Source organism: Lycium ferocissimum, chromosome 11, assembly GCF_029784015.1.
Source record: "Lycium ferocissimum isolate CSIRO_LF1 chromosome 11, AGI_CSIRO_Lferr_CH_V1, whole genome shotgun sequence".
Classification (NCBI taxonomy): domain Eukaryota; kingdom Viridiplantae; phylum Streptophyta; class Magnoliopsida; order Solanales; family Solanaceae; genus Lycium; species Lycium ferocissimum.
The window spans coordinates 36,763,211-36,781,021 of record NC_081352.1 but is presented as its reverse complement, the minus strand read 5'-3'; the positions used below and the strand labels follow the sequence as shown (position 1 = coordinate 36,781,021).

Below are 17,811 nucleotides of genomic sequence, written 5' to 3'. Positions count from 1 at the left end.
CACTGGAGTAGTTCCTACGCGGGATAAGGGTAATAATTTCAAGATAAAATATAGAATTAACTTTTATCTCATGTTTGATTTTGGGACATTAGCTAATTTCGGCGATAACTGTCACACTAAAATGATGGAATTAGTATAAAAGATGGGATGATTAATCCCATGAGATGTTCTGGGATATCAACCATTGTACAAAACGACCCCTAAGAAAGTTGCCTTTTTTTTTTTTTTTGGTCCTTTGAATGAATTTTTTCTAAAATTGCACATACCACAATTTTACCTCCTTTGTGCAATTTCTTTTATTTTTATTTTTGTTGTCTTACTTAACATGTTTTAGCGTAAAGGATGTTGTTACTTGATATTAAGAGTGAACGTTCAAGGCAGTTCAAATTGGATACGAAAACTTTAATTTTTGGATTTAAGAAATCACCATCCAAATCCATTCCGAATGTCAATTTTCTTGAATTCATTTTCAGATTTTCAGTTTTGAACCAATAAGTTGAGCTGCTTCTTTTTCTTACTATTTCTATTTCATATGTTAAATGTTACAAATCCATTGCCATATTAATGTTGGTGGTAAAATTGAAGCCATTGTTAGTCCATAGTGGTGATGTAAGGTATACTTTCCAAGTATACAGTTGTAATGAAAGGGTTATAATTGTGAGGAAACATCCTGCCACATAAATTTCCATACATATTTTAGGTCACTGAGGATAAACTACGCCATCGATATCGTAACTCCCGAGTGACTATTCACAGTTTCACATCACCTTTTGACAATTTAATGCTACTCCAACATGAAATGTTCTAAATACTGCTCCATCCATTTCGATCTATAAAAAAGAATGTCATCTTTCTAAATTTGAAAATAATGTAATTTAAATTACCCTTAATGACAAGTTTTATAGCTGGCACTCATGTGTTTGCCTATATCTTATATTCTTATCTTGTAATGAGGTCGCCACCCCAGTGCTTTAGTCTCAACTAGGGCACAAATTGACGTGAACAGAGTGGACCAAACTCTCCACGTCATAAGCTTTTGGCCCTTCACATAAATGTTAATCCTTTTACACGCTACACTATCCTCGACAACTACATCTTCATCAAGAGATGAGCGGGTGGCCAAGTGTGTCGCAAGCTAATTTTGCCAATAATTAGTGTCGTAAATTGATGCTTTGGAGTTTGCTTGGCATCAAATGATACATGTGGGCTGAGCCATTCCTATCCCAAGTGATGCCCCAGTTCGGCCTGGACGATCAAGAAGAGTGAATGCATAAAGAAACAATCCGATAAATCAAGATACCACTAGAAAAGTTTCTAACACAACAAAATTGTTGATTGCAATCAACCATGACTCTTGAAACTTAACAAAACTCGACCGAATTGATCTTTCTTAGTGCAACTAGAAAGGTTTTTAACATTAACGTTTGCCTTCTCAAGGTATGCTAGATGATTTGCGCCCTTCTAACTTTATCATTCTCTTACCCCTCTATTTTCATCTCCTTTTTCCTTTGTTTAACATAGCAAAATTATCTTTCCATGCAAGGCTCGCACGGCAAAATCCCATTTCTGAGTTCAGTTGCATAAATATATTTTCAACTAAATATATGATTTCCAGACAAATTAAGTGGGAACTAGTCAATCAACCAGCTACATTAGACTGGTTTAGGATAAAAAAATAAAAAATCAAAAGCACAAGGACGAAATAAAGGAAAAATGTTATTTCCTATAGGTATCAAGTACGAAGAAGAAATCAACGAGTCAACTAACAATATATCAACATGTCCTTTACAACTTTGGGAAGTCGCAACTCGGAGGTTAGCACTAAACTTTAAAAGCCTCTTACTATTACATCGAGCAACAAAAACGCCCAATAAAAGCGACAAATTCTAACAGAATATAGAGCTTTAAATTACAAATTGCAAAATAAAAGCAGAAAAAAACTTGTTCAGCTAGGAAAACCCCAAAAAATGAATCAGAGGACGAAAATTACAGATGTCCTCACAATGATATGTACACAGAATCAAAAATAATTCAGGAACAAGTAACATCAGAAAAGCAAAATTTTGAACAATAATCTAACCTCAATGTTTAGGCATTTTGATCTCGAGAAGCATGTCCTTGCCATCTGTCATTGAAAGGTCGAAGTTGTTTAGGAAGACATGAGTACCCAATGCTTCAAAGTGCCCAGAGTCAGATAGAAGCATGTAATATGTATTTCATATTTCTTGATATATAACACAGCAATTTTCCGTCCATCACTGTGACATCACTTAATAAATAGCCCCAATTTTATTTTATTTTTTCTCTTTTGGACAAGGATAAATAGCCCCAACAATTAGGCAAAATATGCTCAAAATAGTCATGAAATGGAGGAAGAATACATGTTAAGTTTAATATCCGGTCTCTCATCTCACAATTTAAAATAGGCATGATTCGATGAGGAACTTATTTGATGCCTCATAGTAAGTGTTTCAAGGCACTACAGGAACTTAATATTTGATGACATTTTGGACAAACCTTGAAAGCAAGAACCTTGCTAGTGGACTCAAATTCGCATTTGAATTAAGCTCTTTACTCTGCTGCTTTTTTTTGCTATCCTCGGTACTTGTACTCTCTGCTTCAATCTTTCCCTTTGAAAAGATGCGACCGGCCAGGTCTTGCAGATCTTTCAATGACGAATCCTTTGAGCTGCAATGAGTTTCTACTCTCTTGAGAAAAACTTAAAAAACAAATAGATTTGAGTTATACATTTAAGGGAAGCATAAATTGTAGAATAACTAATAACCTTGCCAGTCGCTGGAGCAACCTAGTCATGAACAGATCGCAAGAACCAGGCTTCAGGCGCTCCATATCCATAAAAGAGCTGACCATCGCCTGCATGAGTGAACCATCTGATTCACTAGTAGCAGCCTACACACCAAAGTAGATGAAGAAAAGGTGAGCAAATTATCAGAAGAACAATTATATGCGAGGCCTTTGACTTTTAAGTCTGAAGACTTCTTTGGAACTCATCCGCTTCAGAGGATAATCAATAGGGAAATCTGCATTTCCTTTATCTTCCTCTAAAAAATTAAAGTATAAATGACATGTAAATGTGGCAGGAAATCTGCCGCCTTCACTCAGGGCGAAACGCCAATAGTCAATTATGTGTTTCTTGGATGATCAGACAATTCAGGTCAAATTTATTAGATTCACTCTCAACTTCTAAATCACAAGATACCTCAGATGACATCAGACCATAGCACCATTTCATGGAGTGAATAGGCATATCAATGACAATTTGGAGAAAAAGCATAACATGGAGGTTTGTTCATCTTAGTCGGCAATCAACAAAAGTAGTCTTTTTCTAACTTCAGCTTACAAAATCTTAATTGTTCCTGCAATAACTGTTCTTTTTGGAATTTTTCTGAATACTGCAGTTCACAGTGAGATCATCCCTTTCTTATCTTAGTCTAGATAAGATAATCCCTTTCTTATCTTAGTCTAGATAAGATAATCCCTTTCTTATCTTATTAGTCTAGATAAGATAATCCCTTTCTTATCTTAGTCCAGACAGGAGTTTTTTTAAATCAGTATCTTAGTTAGACTTTATACATGCTAGTATTTGATTCCTAATTCATCTACGAAAACTTCTTGTGGAGATGAGTTCGTTGAAGTCTACAAGTGCCATTGTAGTGCTCTCAATTATAAAATACAAGTAATTACAGATGTCCTATTATTGTTACACACTCTGAGAATTGGTCAATGCAATTCTAACCTAGCGGTGATGCCTACTTATGGTTAGTTAAAGTTTTATTTTTGCCACCATTTTCCACCTTATTTTCTCATCTTTTTTCAGCCCCTTTCATTCTAATTCAACTCAATGGCATTATCCTACTGAAAACCACTTTACCCCAAAATAGTATGAACCCTTTCAGCTTCAAATATACACTGTTTAAAGCCCCAGAAATTGCTGGAAATCAGGCCTACAACAAATGTTTCTGAAAAAGGATCAGCAGCACATACTCTTGTATGGATAGATAAGAATGTATCACAATGTAAACAAGCATAGCTCAACAGACCTCAAGTTCGTCTAGCTCGACTCCCATAAAACATCACCCATAAGATATCTAAGTTAACTTAAGGCTTAAGTTATACCTCTTTTAATGAAGGAATAAGGAGAACAGATAAAGTGGCAGATGAAGGTGCAGCATGTGTTCTCGCACTATCTTCGTCATCACTTGTATGGCGTGATCTCGAAAACACCTTCTGTGCATCAAGATAGTCCCGAGAGTGCCTGGAAAAATTATGGTGCTTCAGGGAAGAAATGGTGAAACTAGCATAAGCCAACTTCAGACCATCTTTCAGCTTCAAAAACTTACGTACCTAGAAGTATCAGAGCTCATTGTTGATTGTTCTGTTTTATTTCCTAGCCCATCACGTTGGACCTTGCCCAATTTCGATCTGTCTCTAACGTTTCCTTTCTTTGGTCCTTCTAGCATGGCAGCCTTGGCCTAAAAAAATTCACAGCTAATAAGCCTTACGCAACAAAACATGGAGAGATGGCATAGTGGAAGGACTTTAACAAAATTAGAATAATAAATCAGAACCAATGAATGAAGAAAAAAATGCAAGTTTGTTAATTGTAAGAACAAATCCCAGCCTAATGGATAAACAATTGCTAGCAAGAATTAAAGATGTACGACTGAGGTTTCTTATATAATCCTTCCTTGATAAAAATTCTAGGAAATATATTCCGCTTTTATTATCCTTATGGTCATCACTATACCTAGTTCAAAGTCTAGTCTTACAAAAATCGACCCACAGATTTTAGCATATTTTAGTCAAGACAAAATTTCCCATAAATGGAAACCAGAATTAAGTGGGAGAATTCTGAAGTGTGATACCTCTGCAAGGTTTGTTGTGCTGTCTTCGAGCGATGCACTTGAAGATCTCTCTTGAATTCCTAACCTAGATTTTGGCGTTCGAGGAGAATCTGGGTCCTCATGACGTCCACGATAAACTACAGTGCCACTGGAAGAAGCATCCTCGAAAGAAGCAAGTGTGCTATTGGACTGCAAAGTGAATCGACACCGGTAGTCAATGGCAAATACAGCAAAGGGATTTTCGCAGATGCCTGTAAGGAAATTTGGTAGAAAAGCTGACAATACCAGGGAACTCTGGTCGCTGAACAGCGAAGAGGACTGAAATCCTCTAGGAGATCCTCTTGGAGATCTCACAACCACTGTTCCAGAACCACTAACTGACAACTCCTCCTGTAAATTGAAGGTTAGGAACTGTGTCACAAGAAGATACTAGCGGAAAAAAATAAAAATGTAAAGGGCAACATAGCTGAACAGTTTTCACCAATAGTTATGATACTTAAAATATCAAGAACAAACATGCTAGAATGCAAAAAACAGAGGTTTTTACTTTTCTTTTTAATTTTTTTGTTGTTTTCTTTTGGGAGATCTGTAAGGTAGAATTGGCACGAGCTTGATGCATTTGATTTGTCATTGGACAATACACTAAAACTTGTTGAAGATGACAGGTTATCCAAAGTGAACTCCAACATTTTAGTGCATGAAGAGCACTATAAAACCACCTAAATAAGATTGTTCTGACAGAAAAAGCCTAACATGCTGCCACATCGCAGAATCAATTACTTCATCTTTGGGGAATCATTATGTCTGAGTATACATATCTGGAATCAAGTTTTCTCCTTCATACAAGCTTCTAAATTTCAGGAGAAGGATCGAAGTAGACACAGATGTAAGTACACACATGCATATAGAAAAATACACACACTTATAGAGAACAAAGCAATACATCTTCACGAGAATAATCTCTTTTCTCGTTGTTGTTTGCATCTCCGTCATCTTTTTGGTTGACACCCTCTGATGAAGTATAAAGGACAGTTCCAGAAGCAGAGGACCGATTGTTACCACTGTCCATAATTTTTCTTGAAGCAGGTTGATTCAATGGAACTTCTGGTTTCCTATCTCTAACCTGCGGTGGTTTCACACTTCGGACAGTTCCAGTACTAGATGATCCTCCAATGCTGAAGTCCCATCCAGCAGCTTTTAGGGTTTTCCCCTGGCCACTGTAACGATAACACTCAGCCAAGAATCATCACAGATAGCAATAAAGCACATCAAGAGGTTTCACTAACCTGACTTTAACAGTGTCTTCAGAACCGATATCTCTTGTCACCTTAATGGTGCCGGATGCTTCCCCTACAGGTTTCTGGCCATTCCTAGGAGAATCCATATCATCCTTTATTTGAAACTTGGGCCGCTCCCTACAAGAAAACACATATTGATCTTTTTGGGAAGAATACACAATGGTTGACTCTCTATCATTAAGCAACTAATCCTTAAATTCTACACCACTAATAAGATTCAGAATTGATAACTAGTCAAAATATGGTATGCCAATATATCATTTACACCCTTCCTTTTTTTTTTTTTTTTAAACAGGAAATCTATCATTTTCTCCTTTTTGTCCCAAAATTTCATGCACTTGACTTTGGAACAATTGTTGAGAAAGAAAATTTGAACAGTGAATATATTATGCTAATGGAGGGAAAGATGTAGGACGACCATAAGTTACTTTCTGCTTTTCTGGTCTTAAAGTCATCTTGTGAAGTATAAAAGTGGGACCCGATTAATTTTGTCCACATGAGATAAGACTTACCAACTTAGAAGTAGTTACTTTGGGAAAGTGGAAATATATCTAATTCATGGAGACAGGAGAACCACTGAATCAAATGATACCGAGTATGGCAACACACAAGACCTTAAATTCCTTTTACCAAAGCAAACATGCAAAGAATAAGTGTAGGTGCACAAGATGTCAGGAAATAGGATGCACCTGATTCTCTCTAAAAGTCTGGGGCTTTTTCTTGCATTCCTTATAAAACGATGCCTCAGCAGTTCCTTCGCACTTGGCCTCTAGGATCAATAAAAAGGATAGAATAAGAGAACTAATATCAGGAAAACCAATATACATATATATATATATATATATATATATATATATCAACCAACCCTATAAGAGTTCGATAACTAATATCAGGAAAAGCAACGTTGCACATATTTTCGTTTTTCCTGATAAATTCAGTGTTCGTAGAGAAGATAGAAGATGAATAAAGGCAGAGGTTAAGAAATGTAGATCATCCATGCAGGATCATGCTTCTACTCTCTTTTTGTTGGCAGCCATCCATAGTGTCTTCAATTGGCTTACATTAGAGCGCAAATTTTGAGGTGCTTGTAATAATTACCATTTGTAAAATGTCCAAACTCCAAATATTAATGATTATTAGTAACCCAGTGAGTCATAGACAAACATTTTCCTTCTAAGAGTATAAGGCTGAAGTGACTCATAAGAATGTATCAAGCAAGTTGGTAACTATATCTATGCATATAGGCACCTTTATTAGATGGACCATCATGAAAACATCTTGAAGTGCTTTAACATTTGTACAATGGCTCATTCAACAAATAAAGCACCAACAATGGAGATTAAATTATTTAAACATCAAACTACAGCAGACAGTGACTCGTCCAAGATTGCCCACGCGACTTTTTTCAGCTTATTCCAACTGTCACACTTCTGTATATAACAGAGGTTTGGATATGTCTTGGAGAGTCGGAGTAGGAGGGCTGATCTGATCAAGCTACTTAATGCTATAATAAGAAGTGGTAAGACGCCCAACAAGTGAGAAAGAGTACCCCAATTTCAATATATAAGAACAAAGGAGATATTCAAGTCGTGTGAACTAACGTGGCATTCCAACTGATGACCCATATGATGAAATTTTAGGAATGAGTGATGGAGTATATAGACTTAGGGACACTACACGATTTAACCAACAAGCAGTCTGGATTTATGACTGGTAGATCTGTAATGTACGCGACATTCTTAGTAAGAAGATTGATAGAAATTTATTGTGAGATGAAAAACGATCTATGCATGGTGTTTATTAACCTAGATAAAGCACCAACACAATCCTTAGGTAGGTATTGGGAAAGAAAGAAATTCAGAATAAATATATAGATGTCAAAGGATATGTACAGAGTCGTCACTAGAGTGAGAATAGTAGGAGATATGATGAAGTTAAGTTGTCTCGAAATACCTACAACAGGCTCAATGAAAAATAGGACACAATAGAAGAAAATGATCTATAAGGTGATAAGACTTAGTTAGGAACGTGTCATAGTCATGCTAATAAGTCTACTTTAAATGTTATGTTTTCTTGAAGCCTTTTAGTCATTTAGAGATTTATATCCCCATAAAAAATGTGGAGTCTACTTATTGGGTGATATTTGTAGATGACCATATTATATGATTGCGCAGGTTCTCTACTTTTTGTGGCATAAGGGTAGTAATGTGAGAGTTTTACCCATTATATATTTACCTAAATAAGAGAACTTCTTTAGTTTTTTTTTGTTTTGTATAATATTGGTCTATGATTAACTTAGATGGATAAACACAATCAGTGAAGATCCATATAATTTACCACAACTTGCTTGCGATCGAGGTGTAGTTGTTGTATACTGAAAGCCCTGGTTGTTTAAAAGCGCTTACCCCTTTTGGACCAACTACTACTTAAAAGAATCTAACTCCAACTTTTTTCTTTGCATGGACGGAGGACCACTTATAGGCGCATGGAAGCATGATGATATCAAGCACAGAAAGGAACAGAGAAGTTGAGAGAGAAGAAAAAAAAAAAAGACAAAGGACTTGGCAGCACAAAAGGTAGAACCTACCTCAGCAGGACTCTTCTTCAAACATAAGGACACAATTTCTTTGAGAGGACGAGAAAAATGTTCATCTAGCTGCACAATAACAGAAAAGACATTAAACGCTACCTCTTAAAGAGCAAAAGAGTATCACCAAATAAAAACACTCGTAAATCAGAAGCGGATAAACAAAATAATCAGAAAATCTAAAACATTGAACTGGAAAAAGTATAACCTGGGGAGGATTTTCTCGAGGTATGATAAAAAGTACTCTCATAGGATGCAGATCAGCAAGTGGGGGTTCCCCTTTGGCCATCTCAATTGCAGTTATACCAAGTGACCAAATATCAGCCTGTACAGAAGAAAAAGCTCTTAGTGTTTGGCCCAAACCTTAAGCAAACGTATGCAAAAAAACCAACACAGGAGTTTCAACAAGAATCATTTCAATCAGCAATAGAAGGAATTAAGACTAAGAAATACACAACGAGGAACTGGGAAAAGGAACAATCAGATGAAGGATCAACTCCATATATTGCTGCAGTTCAAGAGATACCTTCTCATTGTATCCGTCTGAGTTCTGAATAACTTCAGGTGCCATCCAGAACGGTGTTCCTACAAATGTCTGCAAATATTAATTACATTAGCTAAACTTTACTGACTTGATCTCATTTCTAACCAACAATATCCAATGCAACTTCCAGCAAAACTGTGACATGTAACCCAAAGACTTCTATAACTACTCAACAAGAAATGATACTGCATTCAGCAATGTGATTGAGCAAGAAAATCTAGCTATCAAAAAATCAATTCCACAATTATAGCGAATTGTACCTTTCTCCTAGAGATCGTCCTTGTCAGCTGAGCGGAAACACCAAAATCTGCTACCTGTGGAAGAGCAGATCAGAAAACAAGAAACGCGCTGACATGATAGTAACCACATTGTTATCTTCCTCTCAGATATAATTTGAAACATAACAAAGGACCATGTTAGTATACCTTCACATCACCATTTTCAGACAGCAAGATATTAGCCGCTGCAAAAACAATGATAGACCTATGTCATTTCCACAATAAAAAGTGGGTAGTGGGCCTCAAAACTGAAAAATAAGTTGTTAGCAAAGTAAGGGAGGAAGCAATTAACAAATTAAGACAACTTCCGAAGAATTAGCAATTTATAAAGTAGATCTTAGCTGCTGCAGTTTAATACCAAGAAGCATCTAATTTCAAAATGTGGTAACCTCACGGCAAGAACTGATTATCAAGTTTGACCCACCCGTTGTTTCAAAATCTAAAGCTCTGGCCAACCTTTTAGCAAATAAAACTGAAGATAAAAGTAAGGTACAAATGGCCCATGGAAAATACCAGTGTAGATATCTCCAGGCTATCACTATTTAGCTACAAAAGAAAACAATGAACCTTTGATATCGCGATGAATTTTTCCTTCAGAGTGGAGGTATTCAACAGCGTGAAGCAAATCACGTAAAATACATGCAATAGACATTTCATCCAATGGCTGATTTGGTTGAATCTGCAGAAACAAATCCTGGTAAGTATCCAGAGAAAAGTTCATCGAATACATGACCGACATTTAGCTTCTGGTGGACCACAGTGTCTTAGCGAAACAAAACTAAAGCGCCTATAATACGTGGTCTGGAATGTAGTAACGTTGTGGCTGGAGGTGTTGAACATCAACAGATATTTCAGCCTAATAAGAAAAAAGATAATCGCACTATGCTAACCAGTACTACGAAATGATTAGGTCTGGCACAAGTTACTTTGGTTGTAGAAACTTTGGAGAGAGCGGAACATAATAGTGTTTGAAGTAATCAAAATTCCAGATTCAGAGCATTTAGCAAGCTTTTATCCATTTATCCGGCACTAATTATCTTTGCACTCGTATATATAATTAAATGAACTTGGCTAGGAATGTTGTCATATCTGGATATTATCTGTACTCCTGTCTCCTGGTATATGGGCTCTTCTCTTGTTGGCAAAGCAATCATTATTATCTTCAAACCCCAACCAAATGAAAAAGGTATGTAGTGCAAGTATAAGCCAAACAAAGCTAAGGGTTGACATTTGATTATGTTCCCTTTAGTTTTGGCAATTCAAATAGTATAAGTAACACAACCCAGAGAAGGTATAAGTTAAATAACCAAAATAGCTATGGCAGTGGGGTATCATAGACTAACTCAACAATTTGGCTAACCCTGGTTTTGAAAGTCAAGCTTTATGTTTGACACAATGGCCCAGCTGATCCCTAAAACAAGAAATGTTAATCAGTGAGCAGCCAGAGCTTGGGAAGAGCTAGTAATAGCTAAGCTCCATAGAGTGAGTTGAGAAGGACGTTATACTACACTACAAAGACATTCCCTTTCATTCAATTAATCATCAAGATACCTTTAAGCTTTTGAGGCCGTTATTCTATCCCTCAATTAAATTAGTTCCACATTTAAATTCTATTCAATTGATCGTCAAGATATTTTTTAGGTTTCGAGGCCATTATTCTATCCTTCAATTACAAAAGTCCCGAATTTGGTTAACTGCACCTATAAAGCATTTTCAGTTCATCCCCACCAGTCAACACAGGATTTTCCTTGAGTTCCTAAAATTACTATTTCCTTTATAAGCTTTACCATAGTGAAATAGATTTTCCTTCAATAAGCAGAATAAGATTCAGAAACTCCAAACGAATGTCAGATCAAAGTCAGGAAAGCTCCACTGCTGGTACATGCAGACAGAATGAGAGAAACCATAGAACTCTCTCTTTTTTTCTGGGATAAGTAACAGATAACCTTAAACTATCTCATATCACCGATTTCCTCTCAACTCAACATATCCAGCACAAAATTTAGAGCTACTCGAGCTGTATAAAACATATAGCCATAGGAAAGTAGAAACAACATATTAGACTGATTTGACTTCAAAATTTTGGGGCCGCATTTAAATGCTTTTTATGGAAGTCACCAAAGATGCAGTTACACATTATATTTTTATTTTTATTTTTTGATGAAGTTGTTGCATTAAAAAAGCATCCAGAAGATGCATGAATGATTACAATTCATATGGTTATAACTCCAAATACTGCAAAAAAAACTAGTATGAGCTGGGAGTTAAGAACCAGAAGCAAAAACTCAAGGCTGCTGAGCCACTGAGAGGGAGCTGATAAAATAAAGGGGAATGACATCATTTACAGGGGAATTTACACTTGTATATATTATATCCTGTACTAAACTCACTGCCTCAAACTCAAAGTTAATCCCGTTATTTATGATGAATATTCACTTCGTATCCAGGATAATTGTTTAGTTAGGGCAGAAAGGTTGGCATTATCTTAGATTTTTCCACTTACTAGATCAGCAACTGAACCACCAGCCATGTATTCCATTATTATCCATAGCTTAGTCTGGTGCAGGTATGACCCGTAGTACTCCGTAATATAGGGAGATCGACATTGTGATAAAACTGCAATTTCCTGAAAAAGTCATTCAATAAGACCCTGCTCAATCAATGTTCTAATATGATCACCAACAAACAAAATAAGTCGATAAAAACGTGAACATACCTTTTGGATATCCTCAACTTCATCCTCTCTGAATGACAATGACAAAAAGGCAATTTAGAATAAACTAAAACTGTAACCAATTTATAACAAGGACAGTGACAGAAAGGCAAGAAATATACAATGAAGCAATTTAATTGTATGAAACAACAGTTTCCATGTTCTCCATCCAGCTTGGATCTGCTTCATGTAACTAGAACCAATTATAAACAATAGTTTTTTTGTTAAAGGTCGTACTAATGGCAAAAGTATTTTCGTCGATATCTCAGTTGTGATGATTCGGAAAGTTATAGCCCTACTCCAATTACCAAAAAGTCAAGTGTGCTCCAACTACCAAAAAAAATTTGAGGGAATTCATGGACTTTCAGTACAAACTTTTAAACTTATTACAAAAAGGTACAGTTCAAATACGAAGCAAATTAATTACCTTTACCTGATCAAACAAGTATATGAAGTGAATTAAGAACATATAGGGACTAAATGTTTAGTTGGTCAGTCTATCACTCTATCTGCCACAAAGACCACATATATTCAAGCTCTAATCAAGTAGATCAAAGTAAAGACTCTTGGAAACACTCTTTCATAACAAATATATGAAAAAGAAAGCTTTCGACTCATCTTTCTCTTAAACTAGCTTGATAAAAATTTGTAGAGACCTGAAGATAATCATATAAGAACAGCAAGGAGTAAAATCAGAAATCACTAGTTATAGATTGCACTGATTGTGCCTGGTATCAGTTCTAACCATTGAACAACATATTTTCTGCTGTATCGATTGTACTAGAATAATCTATTTTCCAACCTACTTGGCGAAATTGACAAAAGATGATACAGCTCATAGTTTATCAACCTATTTGGAATTTCTGCCAAGGGAGTCTAGTCTCATTTCTATATCCTTGACTGATTATTCACACAATAGAAACATAACTTAAAAGTCCATGAAAGAAGACGCATTGCCCAGATGATATACAAAATAAGCAGAACAAGAGTAAAATATAACATTGCAGCTTCCATATAAGCTGTCATTGTACTCTCTCTCCATGGAAAGGAGAGTAAATGAACAGCAGCTCCTGCTAAACAACACATCAAACTCCAAGAGAAGTACTCAAGCCCATATACTCACGATTCTTCTAGATCAATAACCTTGATTGCAACCTCTTTGTTTAGTTCCTTATCAAACCTGCAAATCAAGAAAAATACGAACCAGATATATTACGATACTTATTAACATGATGATATCTCAAGAACAAAAAATTAATGTCAAGCTGGTGGAAAATTCAAAGTAGCTCGGACTAGGGTGCAGGTGTCCGATATGGGTGCGGATCTGGAGGTCGGATCCTTCATGATCTAAATTTTAAGATTCGGGGTGTGGATCTAGGTAGGGATACGGTGCGGGGATTCGGCAAAATAATTCAAATATCTAATAATAAATTTATGATGAGACAATATGTGCAAATCTTACAAGATGTCCCGAGGCAAAATTATTGATCAAGAGGAGAATCCCAAAAGGAGATATAAGGAAGGACTGACATAGAAATTTCTTTATACAAGGTATTCCATTTTCTTCAATATCACCTTAGCTTTTCTTTTGATTACAAAAATCATTGTATCTGTCCGAATTTCTCCATCGATTTTGGTCAAAGTACCCAAAATCGGTTGGCCATATCCGGCACTGGAAGTGAAGAGTCCGAGCAACTTAGGTGGATATAACAAAGAAAAACTTAAGCCTTTCATTGCTAGAATAGCTTTCGCTTAGTTGACTCAAAAAAAAAATAGAATAGCTTTCGCTTAGTCAAGACATGGGTTTCTCAGATACAGCAGTGTTTATCGCTATTGTCATACTATTTGTATATCTCTTAACAAGTATGCAAACCCAGACTAGACAAAGGCTGGCCTCTTACACTTATTCCCTGTTTCCACTTTCCATAGCTAAAGAAGAAGACGCCGATTGAGATTAGGGACCATGCAGAACAACTAGGTTTTCCTTATCCTTCTGATAAAGAATGGCATTCAAGTTCGCTATCAAAAAAAACGGCATTCAAGTCCCATGAGCTGTTAGAGAGCTTCTTACCAAAAATATAGAATTAAAATCTATAGATGCACTAAAAAAACTTTATCAGCTTGTGTAGCAATAGATCAAATAAATGCCGTTACCAGCGTCAGCTCAGGTTAAACGTAAAAGAGAGTGCATTTAAACCGCATGGCACGTCTAATATCCGTTTCCATAAATAAGGAGGTAGCAGCTTAAAAGAACCCAAATCCCTGGCCTAGCAATTTATTAACATGTTGAAACAGGATACTCTCTCCGTCCCAATTTATATGACGGCATTTGACTGGGCAAGAAGTTTAAAAAATAAAGAAAGACTTTTGAATCTTGTGGTGTGTCAGAGAAATTTTTGTGGCTAGAAATCATTTCATTAAGGGTAAAATGGGAATTTTAGAGATAAATTGTTGTTAAATATAGAAAGATGTCAATCTTTCTGGGACTGACTAAAAAGGAAAGAGTGTCATATAAATTGGGATGGAGGGAGTACATAATTTACTGACAGGTTTATTCTTTTTCGTCTCAGTTTTAACATGGTAGGGAAGAAGCGAATGACAATCTTTAAGTTACTGTGTCCGCCCCCACACCCTCCTCCCCTTGCTCTTCCTTCAAAAATTTAACATCATTCGGTGCTACTTCTATAGTGCTATTTGCGAAAAAATGCAAAGAAAAAAAAAATTGACTTGTTGAGCATTTCTTTCATTGATAGATTTACTAGATTTCTACTGGCAGACAGCAGTAGGTTAAATGTCCCTCTTCTACTGGCTAAGATATGCTGCGAGAATGTCGTATCCACTGGTTTGTCCATGTTCTAAGGCGATCTCTAAATGCAACGGTACATAGGTGCAACAACTAAAATGATTAAAGGTGCTAAAAAGGGATATAGTATATCTAAATTCATAAGGAAGGAAGTTGTTTAAAAAACCTTACAATCTCTTAGAATTAATGCAGATTTAGCAAAGAACAAAGCATAATGAAAATAAGGGATTCCTATACGCAATACCAACTAGTTATAATTAAGGTTTAGTTGTTATACTAAATGTACATTAAATTAAGTGTCTCCCAAGAGTATATATTGTCATTTGTCCAAAACCTTTAAATATATCGCGCTCTGTTTTCAATTCTCCTTAAATGTGCACGCTAACTCAATAATGGACGGATCAATCGGACTAAGTAGAAATACGTATTATGATAAAATCAACCTAATATTTGCTTGGGTCACTACTGAATACCAAATATGCGTTGTGTAATAATTGGGTTGAAATGTTCTTGTCTTCGTCCTATTTACATTTTTTTTTTTTTTTGCCGTTAGAATTAACTTTTTTATGTCCTTCTAGTTTAGAATTCAATTAGCAAGTCAAGAAACAATTTATTGCTTTATCATTTTTAGATTTAAGTTGTATATATAGGTATCGTAAAGTAGAATTTTACTACCAGGTTACCTAGTTGCAACTTGCACGTGACTAAAAATAGCAGGTATTAGTAGGTATATTAAAAAACAAAGTAAGTGAAATGCTAGTACCTATTAATTTACACTGATTCTGCAAATACAGTCAAGTATATAACTTATATCTATGTTATTCTATCTCAATTCAGCCAAAAAGTTTTGACAGATTAAATTGAACTCGACATACTATGACTTGGTTACCAAATTTTATGAACGACATCCAGTAGGACAGTTTAGCGGCCGATATAGATAGAAGTTTCTCTGGCACAAATCAGTGTTAAAGAGACTGATGGACTATCAAGAAGCCTATTTTCCAAATACATTCCATCACCCAAGTGAGCGGGAAGGCTTCAGTCCAACACCTCCAATTCTAAACTATTTAGTCTTTCAGAAATCACTTGTATAACATCCCAAAAGGTTCATTCTTTGAGACAGTGAGTGGTTAATGCTTTGTATGTAGATCTCAGCTCCCTTAAATTCAAAGTTTCCAAGTGGAATTCCACTTGCCGATAAATTTAAAATTCTAGATCCGATTCTATTAAAGGTATGACTAAGAGAATCTTTACTTATAGAGAACTCCTAATTTTGTATTTTAAAAAATATATATATATGTAATAGCACGAAACAGGACCGAATCAAGTGGCATGTACGTGGAAGATTCATATAATTTACCCAAACTAATTTGAAATTAAAGTGTAATTGATTGATCGATAATGCCTAGTAGCCAAAGCAAGACGTAAATACATTGACACAATAAAACATTAAAAGGCAAAGTATTTAGTACCACGAAACAGGACCAAATCAAGTGGCATGGACGTGGAAGATTCATATAATTTACCCAAACTTATTTGAAATTGAAGCGTAATTCATTGATTGATAATGCATAGTAACAAAACCAATAAGCAAACACATTAACAAAATAAAACATTCTCATCCTTACCCTTTATAGACATCCCCGAACGAGCCTCTTCCAATAAGCTCCAAATCACTAAATCTAGATCCTGAGGCTTCAATAAGCGCAGCTGCATCCGCCATTTTTATATACAAAACTATCTTTTTTCCTTACACACTCTCAGTAGATGAACTGCTCAAAGGAACTGGTCCTTATCGAGGAACACTGGAAAACGTCGAAGTAAAGCTATTTCATACCGCGAAACCACTACAATACAACCACTCCACATCACCTAGCTTGCACTTCTCATTCAACTCATAAAATGTAGTCACTTAAACAATCTGGAAAAACATTAAGTACTATAATTAACCAATAATAACACAAAATTATAATATTCACACTATTAAACACATAAATACACGAAATAAAGCAAAATTTGAGATCTGAAATGCATAAAAAAAACTACAATAAATATAACTAAATCCAAAATGCAAGTAACTCAGTAACACAAAATATATATTTATATAAAGAGATTACTCGTTAGGTAATAATAATGACAGTTCATCAAATACTACGTTTCCAAAAATAAATCGATAGCGAAACGGTGCCAAACAAAAGAAGAAATTTAAAAAAAAAAAAAATACTAATAAAAAGCTGCTTGGATTTTTCATTTTTTTTTTCACCGAATCTAAAAAACTAACCTTTTGTGAAAGTAAATTAGAACGGTTGATTAATAACTAATTTCAACAGTAAATAAATAGATCTCACTTGTTTTCGGTTTCTCTTGTTTTGGGCTAATAATTATGTACAACAAAGGGATCGAGAAGAAGGAATGTTGTTTTGTTTTCTGTAATTCATTTATTGGGGGAAAAAATTATTTACATTTGGACCGGGTTTGTGTGAACCGGGTTTTTTGGTCAGCCGGGTTGTTCTTATTCGTTCGGACTAGCTGGACGAATTGAGATTTGTTGCTTCTGAGTTTTTGTTCTTTTTTTCCAGTTGGCCATGGTAGTTTTTAAAAAAGAAAAAGAAAACTTTTTTTTGTATGATAAGTAAAATGATTTTAGTTTATTAAAAAAGATTAGATTTATTAAAGTCTTTATTAAGTAGTTAGTAAGGGAGGTACTACTAGTATTTTGTATT

The 17,811-nt window shown here is 35.4% G+C and overlaps 1 protein-coding gene across 2 annotated transcripts; it reads right to left on the bottom strand.

Moving 5' to 3' along the window:
* Window positions 1-1,741: 1,741 nt before the first annotated feature.
* Window positions 1,742-17,483, bottom strand: LOC132037973 (uncharacterized). 2 transcript variants are annotated; one of them, XM_059428685.1, is made up of 20 exons: window positions 16,717-17,483; window positions 13,409-13,465; window positions 12,289-12,316; window positions 12,076-12,198; window positions 10,140-10,251; window positions 9,720-9,757; window positions 9,555-9,608; window positions 9,277-9,345; window positions 8,959-9,075; window positions 8,751-8,819; window positions 6,853-6,932; window positions 6,152-6,280; window positions 5,809-6,082; window positions 5,151-5,252; window positions 4,887-5,054; window positions 4,366-4,493; window positions 4,138-4,276; window positions 2,786-2,910; window positions 2,518-2,688; window positions 1,742-2,125 (listed from the first exon to the last, which is right to left on the bottom strand). In XM_059428685.1, exons 1-20 carry the CDS (start codon window positions 16,809-16,811, stop codon window positions 2,089-2,091), a joined length of 2,115 nt encoding a protein of 704 aa, XP_059284668.1. In that variant the 5' UTR covers window positions 16,812-17,483; the 3' UTR covers window positions 1,742-2,088. The 2 variants fall into 2 exon arrangements, with proteins under 2 accessions (XP_059284668.1, XP_059284667.1); XM_059428684.1 differs by having other exon boundaries at window positions 5,151-5,255; window positions 16,717-17,481.
* Window positions 17,484-17,811: the final 328 nt, after the last annotated feature.

Coding starts and splice junctions, on each gene's coding strand:
- LOC132037973 (XM_059428684.1), bottom strand. CDS start 16,811: ATGGCGGATGCAGCTGCGCTTATTGAAGCCTCAGGATCTAGATTTAGT. Junction 13,466..16,716: donor TTCGGGGATGTCTATAAAGG/GTAAGGATGAGA, acceptor CTTGATTTGCAG/GTTTGATAAGGAACTAAACA. Junction 8,820..8,958: donor CTCGAGAAAATCCTCCCCAG/GTTATACTTTTT, acceptor GTTATTGTGCAG/CTAGATGAACATTTTTCTCG.